Source organism: Eutrigla gurnardus (assembly GCF_963514095.1).
Source record: "Eutrigla gurnardus genome assembly, chromosome: 12".
Taxonomy (NCBI): domain Eukaryota; kingdom Metazoa; phylum Chordata; class Actinopteri; order Perciformes; family Triglidae; genus Eutrigla; species Eutrigla gurnardus.
Window position 1 is genome coordinate 14,626,496 of NC_139926.1, and position 15,220 is coordinate 14,641,715.

The following is a 15,220-nucleotide window of genomic DNA, read 5'->3' on the forward strand; positions in this document are numbered from 1 at the left end:
TTTAATGTCATGAAATACTGTATATCTGTTGGTTTGAGAAGTGACTTTAATTTCCTCTTTCATACTCATCAACATAAATATAGAGTGCTGCATGATATCATTCAGATAGTATACGGTTTATAACGTGGCACCACTTCACCTTCAGCTATAACCTTCTTCCTCTTCATCGATTACAGAATCAGTGCGCTCCCGTTCGGCTCGCAGTGGCCACTCCACCCCCCGCACCCCCGGCTCCACAGCCATTACCCCAGGAACCCCTCCCAGCTACTCATCGTCCTCAAGGACCCCTGGAACCCCACGCTCCCTCAGCTTGATCACCCAAGAGAGGAAGGTGGCCGTGGTCCACACCCCGCCCAAGTCACCTGCAACCACTCCCAAGCAGCTCCGCATCGTCAACCAACCACTGCCCGACTTCAAGAACGTGAGGTCCAAGATTGGCTCCATAGAGAATATCAAGTACCAGCCCAAAGGAGGACAGGTGACACTTTTCTTCCTCACTTTCCCCAAAAACCTGTAGCTTCTTTCTAACGGCTTGCTTATTTCTTTCATCTCTGCAATGTTGCACTCCTGTTTCTGCTTGTTGCATGGGTTTTTTCCTACATGTGTCTGTTAAATCGAATAACCTCAGTTCCCCTTTCTGTCCAACTAAATGTAGATATCTATCAGTTTTTAGCTTTTTCTTGTGCCTTGATATTTTTATTTCCTCTGGCCCCTCTCCTAGCTGCTTCTTTACACTGTTAGTCCTTCAATCGTGCTGACTCACCACTGTTAAATGACAAGGAGTTGAGAAAGACTGATACGTTGTGGAAGAAAATAATTGCATTGATTAAAACTTAGAAAGTCAGAGTAAGTCCTTAAAATGCACAGAATGCTCTTGCCCTGTGCAACTGCAACAGCAAGAAATGACAATTTTCTTCAGGCCTTAAAAATCTATGAATATTTAGGAAATTACTAGCCTGGAGCCTATTTATTTCAACATTTTTGTTATTAACATTAATTTTAATAATAAAATGGAACGAACACCCAGCTATATATATATATATATAAAGATATTTGTATGCTATATCTCACCCCTACACGTCACAATTCTGAGGCCACCTCTGGGAACTGAGCACAGCACTTCAGCTAACAGAAATCTGCATTTCAAATCCTGTTTTCTACTGCTGCACAGAATCTGCATTAGCGGAGTGTTAGGGAACGTATCACCGATGCTACAGTTTGACAAATAGGGTGTTCCGGACTAAAATAAAAAGTCAGCGCTGCAACTGGGAGAATAGTGATGAAAACAGCTCTTACAAGCCTCCGCTGATGACCTGATTAGAGTCTAAGGGCTTAGCTGACATCTTTATGACTTGCCAGGCCTCTGCGTTGCTCTGTGCAGCCAGCCTCAAAACACTGATGGATCGTGCTCCCAACCTACTGCCTGTCATCTGCAGGATAAACGGCCTGGATATAATTTTTTTGTGCATGCTTGCACGTGCGTTTAAGCGTGCTAGTATGCATGCCGGGTCATAATCAGTAATAGTATTGTCCCTAACATCCAAGTGTCCTTTGGAGTGGATTTGTCTGGAGAGTAAACAAAGTGGCAGGCTGTACGGAGAGGGTGACAGTCACCGTCAGACATTTTTATTCTCAACTCAGCATGAGTGTGCACGTGAATGTGTGCGTGTGTCACCCCTGGGTGGCAGTGGGTGTCTCCTGTCAGACACAAAATGGTGATGGCAGCTTCTGTGCACACAGGGGTGACTGTCTGGGCAGAGCAGAGCTTCTCTCTGGCTACAAGCTGCCTGACACAAAGTTAAAATTTAATCTGCCTCTTAAGGCGATGGCGTTATGGTCTGTGGATGAGATGACACGAGGTGTTGAAAGGCATATGTTTGTTTTATGAGATACAGACAGAAGTGTCTAGACAAACCTTAAAAGGCTGCTATTTGTGTCTCATAGGTGGATTTTAAATAAAGGGCCTCAGAGAGGGATGAATAACTACTGAATGTAATTTACCAGACAATCATAGAAATACAGCAAAAACATTTCTGACATTTCAATACAATATAGTATGTTTACATAATTTTTGGTTAACTCTACATTAATGTATTATAGGAATACAAAAGCACCCTCAGTGATCATCTCTAGGTTCCTGCACATACAGTTAGGAAAACATTAGAATATATAAGCTGGTTCTCCTGTGGTCTTCTTCTTAATCCAATCCTCTCCAGCCAAAGTAGACTGCAATATTTTAGTTAGCCATTCAATATTTTTTTATGTGACAGCGACAATGCTCTACTGACCATTATGAGATCCTAGCTGCTCCCAATCCCAAATAGTTCCAGTTTCATGGCAGCTGTAGTTAGCCTCCCCCCCCCCGGCCATAGCAGACCGACTGCAACTGACCTGTCCAATGGTTGTCCTCATAGAAGCACAAGGACCAAAATGTGCCAACAGAGGCCAAACGAAAGGCTTCTTGGATCGTGAAGTCAGTGCTGCGCCTCATCTCTGTTACTCTGTGCCTGTCAGCAGCACACAGTCTGACCTGGACCCAAGACCTGCTGGTACACCTCAGCATTGTTTATTATTGCAACAAGTTTTTTTTTATATAGAGCCTGGTTGTCTTTAATTCTAATAAATTAATGCATTGAATATGATTACTGATTGATTACATTTGCATTTTAATCAGCCATTAATAAAGTTAAAAAATAAAGTGCAATTTAAATAATTATATTTACCAGTTAATTATTTTACTAACTTTTGATATTTGAATATGTAAAGATGTCCAACCCACAGAGCAACAGCAGGAGCTGTTTGGATAGCAGTTGTACAAACGAGTCATGTGTAGGATTCAGCCAATAGCAGCTGTTGCTGTGTGGGTTAGACTTAATGACTACATTTCCAGGTGCATCTTTGAATTCAAGAGGTCTGTCTTTTTATAAAACGCTCATTTAATTGAAAATGTTGATGCAGGAAACAAATGTAGCAAATGTAACATGATAGGCAGACCTATAAGTAAAGTAGATGAAGATATGTAAAGTAATTGCAATACTATATTTTCAAGCTTTGGGTTTACAAATGCATCATGTGATTTGAAATGCAATCAACTGCCTCATAATGGGGTTTTTTTTAATAATGGATCAGTTATTTCTAGCTATTTATTTGAGTGCTACACTCCAGACCACATTAAAACTTATAAAAAAGTTACATCAAAACTAATATCAGTAACATTAAAGGACATGCTATTTATCTACATGAAACATTTTAGAATACTTTCCATCCTCTAGTCTCTCCTCCCAGTGGTGTTATGACAACCATTCAATCCCATCCGCCATGGAAGAGGCCCATACTATCTCTGTATTTCTCCATAGAGTCATGTTTTTAAAAAGAAGCTGGACTTCAGTCACGTACTGACAAAGTGCAGCTCCCGGGATAATCTGAAGCACTCTCCCCATGGAGGCAATGTATGTACCTTGCTGTCGTGACCAGTTGTTTTCCCTCCTCTTGATCCTTAGATGGAAGAGACGTGTGAGACCCAATATTTTGTTCTAGTTTGTCCCTACAACATATATTTGTATTCCTACTCCAATTAAATGACATGCAACAAGTTGCTTTTTGTTGTGCCGTGAAAATCTGGATAGATGGGTAGCTTGAGGTCATAGAACCAGTCTGTCTCTTTCCTAAACCTACTATTTTTCCACCAACATTTGATTCTCCCCCTGTATCACCTTTAATGCAATTAACTGTCTATTACTCACATGCATGTGAGCAGCCAATAAAAACACAGCAACTGGTCTGGCAGCTTCTGATTTTAACACCTTCTTGCTGTGAGAACAGAGCCATAAGATCAAAAATAACCCAACTGTCTGGCACCATGGTGGCCTCAGAAAGTCAGATGAACAAAACCATATGTTGGCAAATGTCTGCCATGCTCAAACATCCTGCAGCAATTCACTTTATGTCTTACCAGCCCCATCTGCGTCTTGACTTCCCAAGGAAATATGATCACTTCCATATTCTTTTCTTTCAGTTCTAGCTGTCTTCTCGATGTCACCCAAATTACATTCGGTTTGACCTCCCGTCCATCAAGAAAATACATCTTTTAATCTTCAGCTATTCAGAGATTCTACTCAAAAGAAAGAAAGGCCTAAAGCACCTTTATTGTTTGAATTAGGAGCATATGATTAAACATCATCACTAATCATTATATTTAAAAAAAGGAGGAATGTGTTTCTGGAACATGAAATGGCTCGTCCGCAGCTTGACCCTGACATTCAGGATTGATTACTATTATCGGATCAAACTGAAGGCATTTTTAGGAAGCCCTTTATTGGTTGATAAGTTGTAGTTTATAAGGATTGCTTTGGTCCGCTCATGTTTATCTCCTCACTTTCTTCTCCCCTCCTTTAAAACTCTTTAGTGCTTTCTCTGCAAAATACTTAGAATATGTTTCAAGTCCTTCCCCTACACAGTGTTGTTTCCATTGCTTTTACTGTGCTGCTCGGGTGAAAATGGATTTAGCGTTAATGTGGTATACTGTACCAGCTCTGCTGTGTTTGCATCTCACTCCCGCTTTCTCTCCTTGCAGTTACAGAGAGACATTTATATCTCAGCACACATATTTCTATCATCTCCTAAACTAATGGTCTCAAGTTTTCACTGCTTTTTAATTTTGCATCGAATCTTAACTCAAAAGTTCATGATTTTTTAAGGCTGTATTGTTGATTTTTCGAGGTGGGCCTAGAGTAAAGGAGGAGTCACCAGATGACATAAGCCAGGCTGACGGGAAGATTCAGAGGGTAGTTGCTGGGTAGTGAGATGAGTCTATCTTGCCTGTTAGCATGGAGTCATCGTATCCACTGAATGCCGTCCGTCCATGTAATAACAGGTCAACCACCGGGTCAAATACTACTGCCTCCGTTACAGTCAAACAAACCTCGGATGTCTGGAACAGAGTATTTAAATGGCTGTTTGAGAGACATTTTGAAATGAAGTGCCATATCGGAAAGCACTAGCCTTCTCCCACCTCATTCCTCACCTCCGCCCCTGCAGGTTCTCATCCCCAATGTTAAACTGGACTATAGCCATGTTCAGTCTAGGTGTGGGTCCTTGGACAGGCGGGGCTACTCAGCAGGAGGTGGAAACGTGAGTCCATTGTCTCAGTGTTCATTGTCAGTGTGATGTCCCTGTTGTGTCGTGTTTCTTCAGTGTTCCATGTTCCTTTCACACCTCGCTTTGGAGTCGATTGTGAAGTCACTAACTCATTAAAGCAGCAGTGCTGCTCCTCTTCAACTGTGGTTTGTGTCCTCGTGGAATTTTGATCCTAAAGGCTGAATGTCTCCTCTTCTAGCACTCGATAACCGCGTATACCTGTAGCCACGTTCCACCTGTGACATTATATGTGCTATGATTGGTGAAAGCACACTCTTAAAGGCTTAAACACATTTTATTCATGTTTAACTTGTGTATTTCACTCACAGAACATCAGAATCATACTCATATCTCTTTCCTACAACAGCATGACATGTATTTAGTCTTCCAAGGCTGAGAAAAGTGATGCCAGTGGCATTTTGCACTGCAATAAAGGTTTACCTGTAACTGAGATGAAAATATCATGTTGCTCAGCAAATTCATGGCAAAAAGAAACAAATGTCATAGTAGTTTGACCAGGAATAAGAATTTGAATCGGTGTATGTTGCAATCCATGCATGGAGGATTGGAAAAACAAAACAAACAAACAAAATATTCAAGGAAAATGCTTTTAAAAAAGCAGTTCCTTTTTGAACAGATTTGCTGTATTTAAGGTAATTTCTGTTTGGATTTCAAATCCTTATCATCGCACACAGAAAACATGCTAATCACTGATCTTTCATTATGTACAGTATCATTAATGCAACTTAAAGAGACGTATGACATTGATACCGTCGCTGGAGAGACGAGCCGACCTGCAGCCTGATGTTCACCCATGCTGACACAAACCAGATCTCATCTTGCTGCATAACATTTTGTACATTTTGCTAGTACTATGCATGTGTGAGGGATTCCTGTTGCATAGTGTACGCTGTGACTGTGGTGTGTAACGTCGCCCCTGACTTGTGCTCGTCATCGTCGTCTCACTCTTCCTGTCATTTTCTTTTCTTTCAGGCTCTGTTAGAAAGCAGACACAAATCAGAGCCAAACCACTGGTTCCAAAAGACATAGCAACTTAAATAGGTGACTTGGCAAAATGATTGCTGACCACGGTCAGGACCTGGTGTATCTCCTCCCGTTCATTTGTGCGGTGTCCAAAGCTTTATAGCTGCGCTCTGTTTGCTGTCACATCGGTTCACCCCTTACATATCTCTTTGTGGCTTTCTCTCCAGACCCCCGGGGGGTGTCACATAACCGCATATAGCTCCGCTCTGCTCGCCGCCACTTTGAACTGTGATTTCCTACTTTCTTCCTCACTGCCGTGGTGTATATTTGACAGGTTTTTCAGAATGCGCTAAAACATCTGACAGGGTTACAGCGCAAGGCTTGTATTCAATCTCAGTACGGTTGGTGTAACAGCCGACTAGCAGCTCTCTGCACAGCAGAACACGAGGACTGTTATTTAACAGTCACGGGTATTCTGCTCTTGTGCTTTCATGCTTCTATTCTCTAATAATTACATGCAATTAGATATCACTTTGTTAGGAAGCGGAACACTGCAGCCTTTAGTTCTCAGTTGATACCCAATGATTTTCTTCAAACGGCTGCAGTTAAGTGCCGGATCAGATATACTACATCTGTCTATATAATTCAAAAAAAGTGGAAGAAACTATTTGGATCTTCTATGTAAGCATCGTTTGAGTTTGGCAGGAGTTCATGACCTCATCGTGAACCGTAAGCTCTGACCTCACCTTTTCCTGACTTTGCTCTCTTCCAGGTGATGATACAGAATAAGAAGATTGACTTAAGCCACGTGACCTCCAAGTGTGGCTCTCTAGACAACATCCACCATCGTCCAGGTAACGTCAGCCTCTGCTCATTCAGGGGGGAACACTGGGGATGACAGAGGCTGATGGGACGTCATTATCCAGATAATGAAGCCATGAACCTTAATGCACTACAGCTGTGATAAGTGCAATCTAATCCTATTTAAATAGTGAACGTCACTTAACGTTAACACTCTGGTCAGATGAAGCTCTGACTCTGACTTAAAGCAGACTAGATTGAAAAGCAGATTTAGGAAGGAGGAAGGTCTCAACACAGTCAGTTTCTGACCCAACGTACTACTAAACATACTACGACGTATACTTTTTGAAGTGCATTTACATTATCTCATCTTATTCTATCATAATAGATGGCACTTTATTTGATGATTCGATTTTTTATCTGAAGCACAAATTATCAAATAAAAGTAGTGGAGTAGAAAGTGACAAAATATGACTTATATGTAAAATTACTTGCCATTGTAATATTACTTCAAAACAGTAAATACTTAGTAAATATTCTCTGTTACTTTCCACTGCTGGTAATTGCTGCCTTGATCACAGCAAATGTAATTCTGTTCACCTCCACTGTGAGGAAGAGCTCAATCTACATCATTACATAACAAGCAACATACATTATGGGGTAAACCGGCCCATCAAGTCATTCCTGTTGAAACAACAGCTTTACTGTTGAACGAAAACACTGCCAGCATTATTAGTACTGTTAATGAGTAATTATTTAGGAATACTACCAGACTGGAATTCTAAATGACAGTTTGTGCATCTTAGAAGGGTTTTTAATGTCCTCACTGGTGTTCTGTGAGGTGTGGAAGCCCCCATCTCCCCTCCCAGATGGTGTTGTGGTGACTGCTTCAGATCCTGCAGCACCATCTGCTGGTCCCTTCCTGTCTGTTCATTTTATAACATTTATTCACTGAGGGTTTCCTGAGCATGCATTGTCTTCCAGTACAACATTACACATTCAGTTGTTGTCGATTTTAACAGACATGGGTTTTGTACAAGAAAGTTTTTCCACCACTTTTTTTTTTAACCTTTAGTCATTTGCCACCTTTCTGTGGACATGATTTGATATTTCGTGTCGATTCTCTCATGTCGTTCTTCGCACTTCCTGTTCTTCTCCCTAGGGGGCGGTCATGTGCGTATAGAGACTGTGAAGTTGGACTTCAAAGATAAAGCCCATGCCAAGGTGGGTTCCCTGGATAATACCCAGCACACTCCTGGTGGAAACCGCGTCATGGTGAGTGTCCTCTCCGTGCTCCCAATCCATGATTTAAAGGAGAACACGTTTTTGAGGGATTGTCTTTGTCCATTTTTAATATAAACTCTTTCCTTTTCTATTTTTTTTTGTGTAATTTCCTCTGCATTTTTCAGTTAATTGATCTGAAAAGTGAAGAGAATGTAGACAGGAAAATCTCTCAAATGTGAATAAAAGCTATGTGCATATTCTGCCATACCTTTGGGCAAAACTGAAAAAAGTGATCATTTTACCACCTGCCTCCGTTAGATTGAGAGCCACAAGCTGATGTTTCGCGACCAGGCCAAGGCAAAAGTGGACCACGGAGCTGAGATCGTTGTCCAGTCGCCGGGCCTGTCCAGTTTGGTGTCCCCCCAGCGCCACCGCGACAGCCAACTATCGTCCTCCGGCAGTCTCAACGTGCTGGAGTCGCCGCAGTTAGCAACCCTGGCCGAGGATGTCTCTGCGGCTCTGGCCAAGCAGGGTTTGTGAACACTGGATCTCTGGATTCCTGTACTGCGCCCCAGACATCCTTACCCTGATCCCTTTGAACTTTTCTGCCCACTCCTGCCACCCTGAGGCCAACCTCAGCTAAACCACAGCCTCCAAACATCTCCACTTGAAGATCCATCCACTCAACTCTAAGTAGAGACTCGAATTAGGAGCTACTGTACTTTGGTCTTTATTTTCCAAATGCGTGCTATTTCTGATTCAGTTTGTTGGCCTCTCTGTTTTTGAATGATGTTGCATAGAATAGTTCAGTTTGAGCACTGGTCCTACATTAAGTGGTATATACAAAGTGGGGGACCAGGTGTCAGCTTAACTGGTCCTGGATCAGTGTTTTTGAAGAAGCTACAGCCTTTTTTCTACATTAAATAAGAAGTAATGTGGCCAGCACACCATGCAGCACGTGTTGTTCTTGCTCAGTAAACGTGCATGGACGCCAAACCCCCTAACAAACCAAGCACTACTTACTGCAAGTCATTCTTGTCATCCAATATATAATATATCTAACATATATATATATAGAAACATGTATAAAAATCTAAGTTCTTTGCCACCTACATGTCCTAAAACATTTTAAAAGGAAGTGACAATAAGGCTTTAAAAATATAACTGTAAAATTGCATTACTGCAAGAACTAGGTCATGTTATAACAAGCATGTATTGATTCTAATATCAAAAGAGGCTATTTTGTAATCTATGAAAAAGGGATTTTAGTAAGTTATTTCCTCAATTATTGGATAAAGATTAAACAAGTTCATGTTTTGTAGTTATTAGTTGTTTACAGTGTAATGCTTGGTGACAATGTCAGACAGCCGATTAGGTGTTGCTAAGGAACGCATCGGTCCTGTTGGAGAGCATCGTACGTCCGTACCTGCTACAGACGCCTGTTTATACATCAGGATGATGGCGCTCGTTCCACGAGCCTACAACTGAAAGAGTCTCGTCTTTACGGCTGCAGACATTGAGCTGGCGTCAGCGAACAGCACAGATGTTCCTCTGCTAATAAAAGGTTGAAGGTGCACTCATCAGGACCGTCCGAAGCGCAGGGGATGACGCTACGAAAAGGAGATTTGGCAGAAGACGCAGCTCCTCTGAAATCTGTCTGTGTGTGCGTTTGGTGCAGATCCCATGCCGTTTTACGACGTATGCTACCGTATCTGGATGTTTTGTTGCAATGTGTGAGATGAAAGTGGAACAAAAAAAAAATATTTTGAAAAATCCATAAAAAAAAAAGAGACAATTCACAAAGAAAAACAAAACGGGCCGAGGGGAACTCGGATCCTGTTACATCTGTTAGGAAAAAAAAAAGTGTTTGGGTGATCTAGTTTTCTTTTTCAGACACCATTTGTGGTATATCCTGCCTCCTGCCTAATTACTGCCCTCACATGCAATTGTTTGTTTGCTTCTGTGTTTTTTCTGCATACCCCATCTCTGTGTGCCCCCCCTTACCGTCCTCTTGCTCCAACCTACAGCAACTGTAAATGTATTTAAAAGGTCAAGTAGATGTACGCAGTTTTTCTCTTGTTGATATGACACCAATTACAATAATTAATGACAATAAAAAGGACAAAAAGTGATACTGAGTACTGTTTTCTATTTATATCATAAGACATATCGTTAATATTTAGAAGTTTGCTTTCTTTTGCAGAGTTAATAGGAAATAAGAAGTTAACGCAAATAAAATAGAGTCAGAAATTTGGAACTAAAATGGGAGTTTGTGAAAAGGTTTATTGTAACAGAGGATACAATAAGTTAAGACCTAGGGATGGGTTGGGTGAGGAGTGTATTTTGTTTTGACGGCCAGTCCTGGGCCGAACCAGCCACTCCGCTGGCAGATAAGAGAGCCAGAAAGACCGGAAGTGACAGGAGGGGCTGTTCACCTTTAGCTCACCTTCCCCTCCATCACTGTTCCATTTTGAAAACCCTGTCATGATAGAAATTCCCAAATGAGACAGGGGGGGGGGAGGGGGGGCTTGGGTGAAGATGAGGAAAGAAACATCTCGTGGGAAATCAGGACATCTTCCCCGTACAGCAGGAGGGAGGAGGAGAGGAGAAAAAAAGCACCATTTGGACAAAAGGGGGAAAAAAGTGTGGAACAAAACAAAAGGGTTCAGGAAACGACATCTCATAGTCCTTTGTTCCAATGCTTCCTCAGGTGTCACAGGAAACAGCGAGTGGATGTCCTGACACCATGGGGTCTGCACAAATGCGATGCTCGCCACGGCAGTGGCAGGGTCCTTACACAGACATGATGTGCTTGACAAAGGCTGCAGATGAAGACCAGGGCAGCACACAGAAGGGGACAGAAGAGAGGCAAAATGAGTGAGCAAGAAAAATACTACGTTTATTATCCAAAAAATGAAGTTGTTAGGCTTGAAATGCATATCCATACATGACATCAAACAGTTTAGATATTAATAAGATGTCTTTGGTCTGGTTTATGCACGGTACAAAATACTGTATATTCACTTTATTAGATCATTTAATAATACTATCTTATCTCACACATCATTTAGTAATGCACTTCCATTTTAAGAAGCAGCAAAAGGCAATTAAAAAGGATTGGTCGAAATCGAAGCATCATATTTCCTTATGGTGACATCAGCAGGGTTTTTTATTTTTATTTTTTTTTAAATCTCCCTCCAGAGCCAAAGAAGACTGACTGCCTGATATTTAAGTAAACTGAACTTCACGTGTGAATATGTAGGTCAGGTTGTTTGTGGCTCACCCTCGTAGTTGATACAGCCGTTCTCGTCCTCTTGTCCTACCATGAGAGCATCAATCTCAACCTCAGTCATCTTCTCTCCTGTAGGGGGAGACAGAGGACGACCCGTTTTAATCACACACACACATACTGTATAGTGACGAGCACACATTCATATAGAGACACACGGGTGCCCTTGGCCTCGCTCACCCAGTGTTGACAGAACAATACGCAGCTCAGCACCCATCACTGTGCCGTTGCCCTCCTTGTCAAAGACACGCAGACCCTCAACGTAGTCCTCAAATCCTGCCTTGTTTGGGTTGTTGATGATGGACTGGAGCATGGGCAGGAAGCCCTCGAAATCTACTCTCTTGCTGGTCATGTCTGCATGAGAGGAGACGGGCATGACGGTCCATAAGAAGGAGCCAGGCAGGTTTGAGACAACAGCCACCACAGGGACAACATTCTGGTCACCACATTTTCAGCATCAATTATATATCTCCGCCTTTCGACTACCGGTGCTACTTCTCTACAAGTGTCAGTGACTGATCACACATCAAGAACATAATTTGCCTTTTAATGATATTACAAAGCAAAATGTTTGAATTGAACTAAACTGAATACCTGATTTCAAAGGAAAGGAAAGTAAATATAATACATACCCACTATAAAGAAGAAAAACAAACTGCTACCATGAACACCAGAGATAAATGAAAACGTTTTACTGCACACACATCAACACAGATGAAGCAGTAACATTTACGCTAATACGGACACTGCAAAATCATTAATTATCATTAGAAAGACTAGACGTAGTATCTTTTATGTCGACTGCAGTCACCTTTCAGTCCTAAGAAGAATTAAATGATTTGGGAGTATTTTAACAATATTTTTTGCATGAAATTAGCACATTTTAAACATAACAAATATGACAAAACATCCAAAAGTATCTCAAACGATGTAATGTTTAAAACTCGACTGTAATGACAAACAAACAAAGCGCCAATGGTGAATATGTCTCTTACCGTCAGGAGAGGGGTTTCCCAGCAGTTTGGTCACCTCCTTGTTGGTGGGGTTCTGTCCTAGAGCGCGCATAATGTCAGCGATCTGGTTGTAAGCCACCTTGTTGTCACCCACCCTGTCGAACAGACCAAAGGCCTCCCTGTAGTCTGCAGAGCGGAGGAAGGAGAGGATACCATCACTTAATTGATCGAATATCCATTAGCTGATTTCCGTTTCTAAGAAATGAGTGTGTGGATACCTAAACTTCACTTTGTGATATCATACTTTTGTATAACATAATATTTCTCATAATATCGCTTGATTCAGCCCCATTTTATATTTCATTTTTAAACTTTTGTTAAACTAATTTGTATGTTTTTTGTTATTTATGTATTTCAACATATTCAAGTATATAGTTTCAGTGTGTAGGTTTTGGCAGCCTCTAGTGGTGAGGTGGCAAATTCCAAGCAACTGAAACTTCTCCCGTGTGCCAAGCATGTAAGAGAATGCAAACGTTAATGGTACTACAGAGCCGGCGTTTGGTTTTGACCCTTTAATAATTAACACCATTTAAGGTATAATAATCAATGCAGCTCCAGCTACAAAATATATTTTTGAAGAATTGATATATTTTGTTTCGTAGTAAATCTATCTCTGCATTTTCCACTCTGCATTTTAAATGTGTTTTCCCATGGCTGCAGTTCACCAAGGATAGCTGTGGCTACCTCCACCTGCCAGCAGATGGAGACAGCTCCTCTGCAAACTGACAAGGGGAAACATACATGAAGGGCAACATACTGGATAACAAGGGCAAGACGTCTCTATAGGTTGTGGTTTCATGGACCACTCCTGCTGAGCTCTGTCATCACTCGTACTATTTCTATCGCAGCTGTCTCTCTGGCTCTCTCTCTCTCTCGATCTCCCTCGTTCTCTCTCAGCGGCGCTGCAGGCTCTTTTAAAAGACCACCTTGGAATTGATAAACATAGCTGAGAATATGAGCCCCCTCCTTTTAAAGGCAAGGCCCTCTGTGGGTGAGTGGAGTAAACGTCAGGAATGCTGACTGCAGCGTAACAAGCAGCCAGACGACAGGTCTGGTCAGGTGGTGTCCTGTCCAGGGTCAGATGGGACCAGGTGCACGTAGGGGGGGTTTAACTGTACACTGTAACTGAACTATTCCTCTGAACTATGGTTTACCAACAAGTATCAGGACACTGGCTGAACTAATTTGCGTTTTTATTCAATGAAACCCTCTACATTAAAGGTGCCCAGCTATGGTTCATCTGAATTATATTTCAAACCAGCTATTTGACAGTATGTGTTTGATTTGCTCTTGATGGTCATAACTAGCATCAGCTTGTGTTGAGCAAGGCATTCAGCCAATAAACTAGGATTTGATTTTAAAGCAACCATCTTGGGGATGTTGTGGTGTATATTTTCCAGTTTATGTATTCCAACCAAGGGATATCAAGAATGTCAAAACATAAAAAAATGACCATTCAGTGACCATCATCTTCATCTGCATGGTCTTGCATAGTGAGTTATTATATTGGTGGCTTTTCTGATTGTCCAGACAAGCACGAGTTGAGTTGAATGGGCTGTATGGAGTGTCACAGGGTAGCAAAGGTAAAATGAGGTCTACTTACCATCGATCTGGTCTGCGCTGAATTCCACCTAGAAGCCAACACAAAGCATCCATATTACTACAACACATGAGTGAGTTTTAAGATCTGACATGCCATTTAACCGACAGCGCCACCACCAGTATTGAAAAGGTCAGCATAATCAGGCATTTACACTTAACATTAATATCAATTAATCATGCCTACACTAGGATTAAACTTGTCTCTTTGCCAAAATTAACTTCACATAGAGGCAACCGATCTGTGGGGGGGGGGGGGGTCCATGTTTAGCTACATTAACATGTCCACATTTGGTGTCACCCTGCATAGCCATGCACATTAGTCACAATTCTCTTAGTCCAATAAAGGTTTGGGGGCGTGGTCTAAACCATGGTGAGCTCTCCATGGTTCCAGTAATCCTGAGTCATCCATACAACTCTACTGTAGTCCTTCTAACTTGCTGCTACTCTCCTGAACTCATGTAATATTTGTTCATATAATTGTAATATTTGTTCATATAATTGTGTCAACTCTCGTTGTAATGTTGTACCTGGCCTCAACGTGACCACAGCCACCACTGTTTTCAAGGATATGGTGGATTTGCACGGTAAATACAACACCTATAAATCCTCTGCCATGCCCCTCCTTCAGATGTGTGGAATATCAATCAAACAGTACTTTCGCCTCCACTATAAGGTCTACATCTGTCATGCAATTCTCAGTAGGAATGGAAAACTGACATCCCAGCTTCCCATCATCCAATCTCCATCCCTCCCTTGTGCACTACTCATGCGTTCACGGTCATTGTACCTTGACGGCGGACAGGTCGACAGCGGCAGGCGCTGCGGGAGCAGGTGCCGGCTCCGGAGCAGGTGCAGGTGCAGCTGCAGGTTCGGCCTTCTTTGCAGGTTCGGCCTTCTTGACCGGTGCCTTGGGGTCCTTCTTGGGTGCCATTTCAGCGGATAGTTAGAAGTACTTTGTTCCTGGAGCACAGACAATTCCCGGTTCGGATGACAACACAAGGAGCGTAGCACAGAGTGGAGGGGACTCGAAGCAAGAAATCACCCCTGGGGCGTATATATATGAGGCTATTTTTCCTCTTGACCCCCGTCAACGCGGTCCCCGTGTAAGGATTGGATGGCGGGTGGAAGGGGTGTGCGTGTGGAGGGGTCCTCTCTAAACATGGAGTATCGG

The 15,220-nt window shown here is 42.1% G+C and overlaps 2 protein-coding genes across 4 annotated transcripts in view; one reads left to right on the plus strand and one right to left on the minus strand.

Annotated features, from left to right (window-relative positions):
• The window catches only part of map2 (microtubule-associated protein 2), a 44,129-nt gene extending 34,850 nt beyond the window's left edge, over positions 1-9,279 (plus strand). For 2 of the 3 annotated variants that reach the window (XM_084022051.1, XM_084022052.1), the window contains 5 exons: positions 177-478; positions 5,038-5,130; positions 6,893-6,974; positions 8,084-8,196; positions 8,464-9,279. In XM_084022051.1, coding sequence (XP_083878177.1) covers positions 177-478; positions 5,038-5,130; positions 6,893-6,974; positions 8,084-8,196; positions 8,464-8,685 — 812 coding nt within the window. In that variant the 3' untranslated portion in view covers positions 8,686-9,279. The remainder of the gene's footprint in view (positions 1-176; positions 479-5,037; positions 5,131-6,892; positions 6,975-8,083; positions 8,197-8,463) is intronic. The other variant, XM_084022053.1, reaches the window with a different exon arrangement.
• A 1,129-nt stretch (positions 9,280-10,408) lies between these two features.
• Positions 10,409-15,085, minus strand: myl1 (myosin, light chain 1, alkali; skeletal, fast). Its single transcript, XM_084022060.1, has 6 exons — positions 14,837-15,085; positions 14,051-14,078; positions 12,430-12,573; positions 11,615-11,788; positions 11,429-11,506; positions 10,409-10,967 (listed from the first exon to the last, which is right to left on the minus strand). The coding sequence occupies exons 1-6, from the start codon at positions 14,978-14,980 to the stop codon at positions 10,939-10,941; spliced, it is 597 nt and encodes a 198-aa protein (XP_083878186.1). The 5' UTR covers positions 14,981-15,085; the 3' UTR covers positions 10,409-10,938.
• Positions 15,086-15,220: the final 135 nt, after the last annotated feature.

Excerpts from the sequence above, each read along its gene's own strand:
- myl1 (XM_084022060.1), bottom strand. The coding sequence starts at position 14,980 with ATGGCACCCAAGAAGGACCCCAAGGCACCGGTCAAGAAGGCCGAACCT. Across the intron at positions 12,574-14,050 it reads CAGCGCAGACCAGATCGATG|ACTACAGGGAGGCCTTTGGT; the intron begins GTAAGTAGACCT and ends TCCGCTCTGCAG. Across the intron at positions 10,968-11,428 it reads CGGCTGTATCAACTACGAGG|CCTTTGTCAAGCACATCATG; the intron begins GTGAGCCACAAA and ends CTTCATCTGCAG.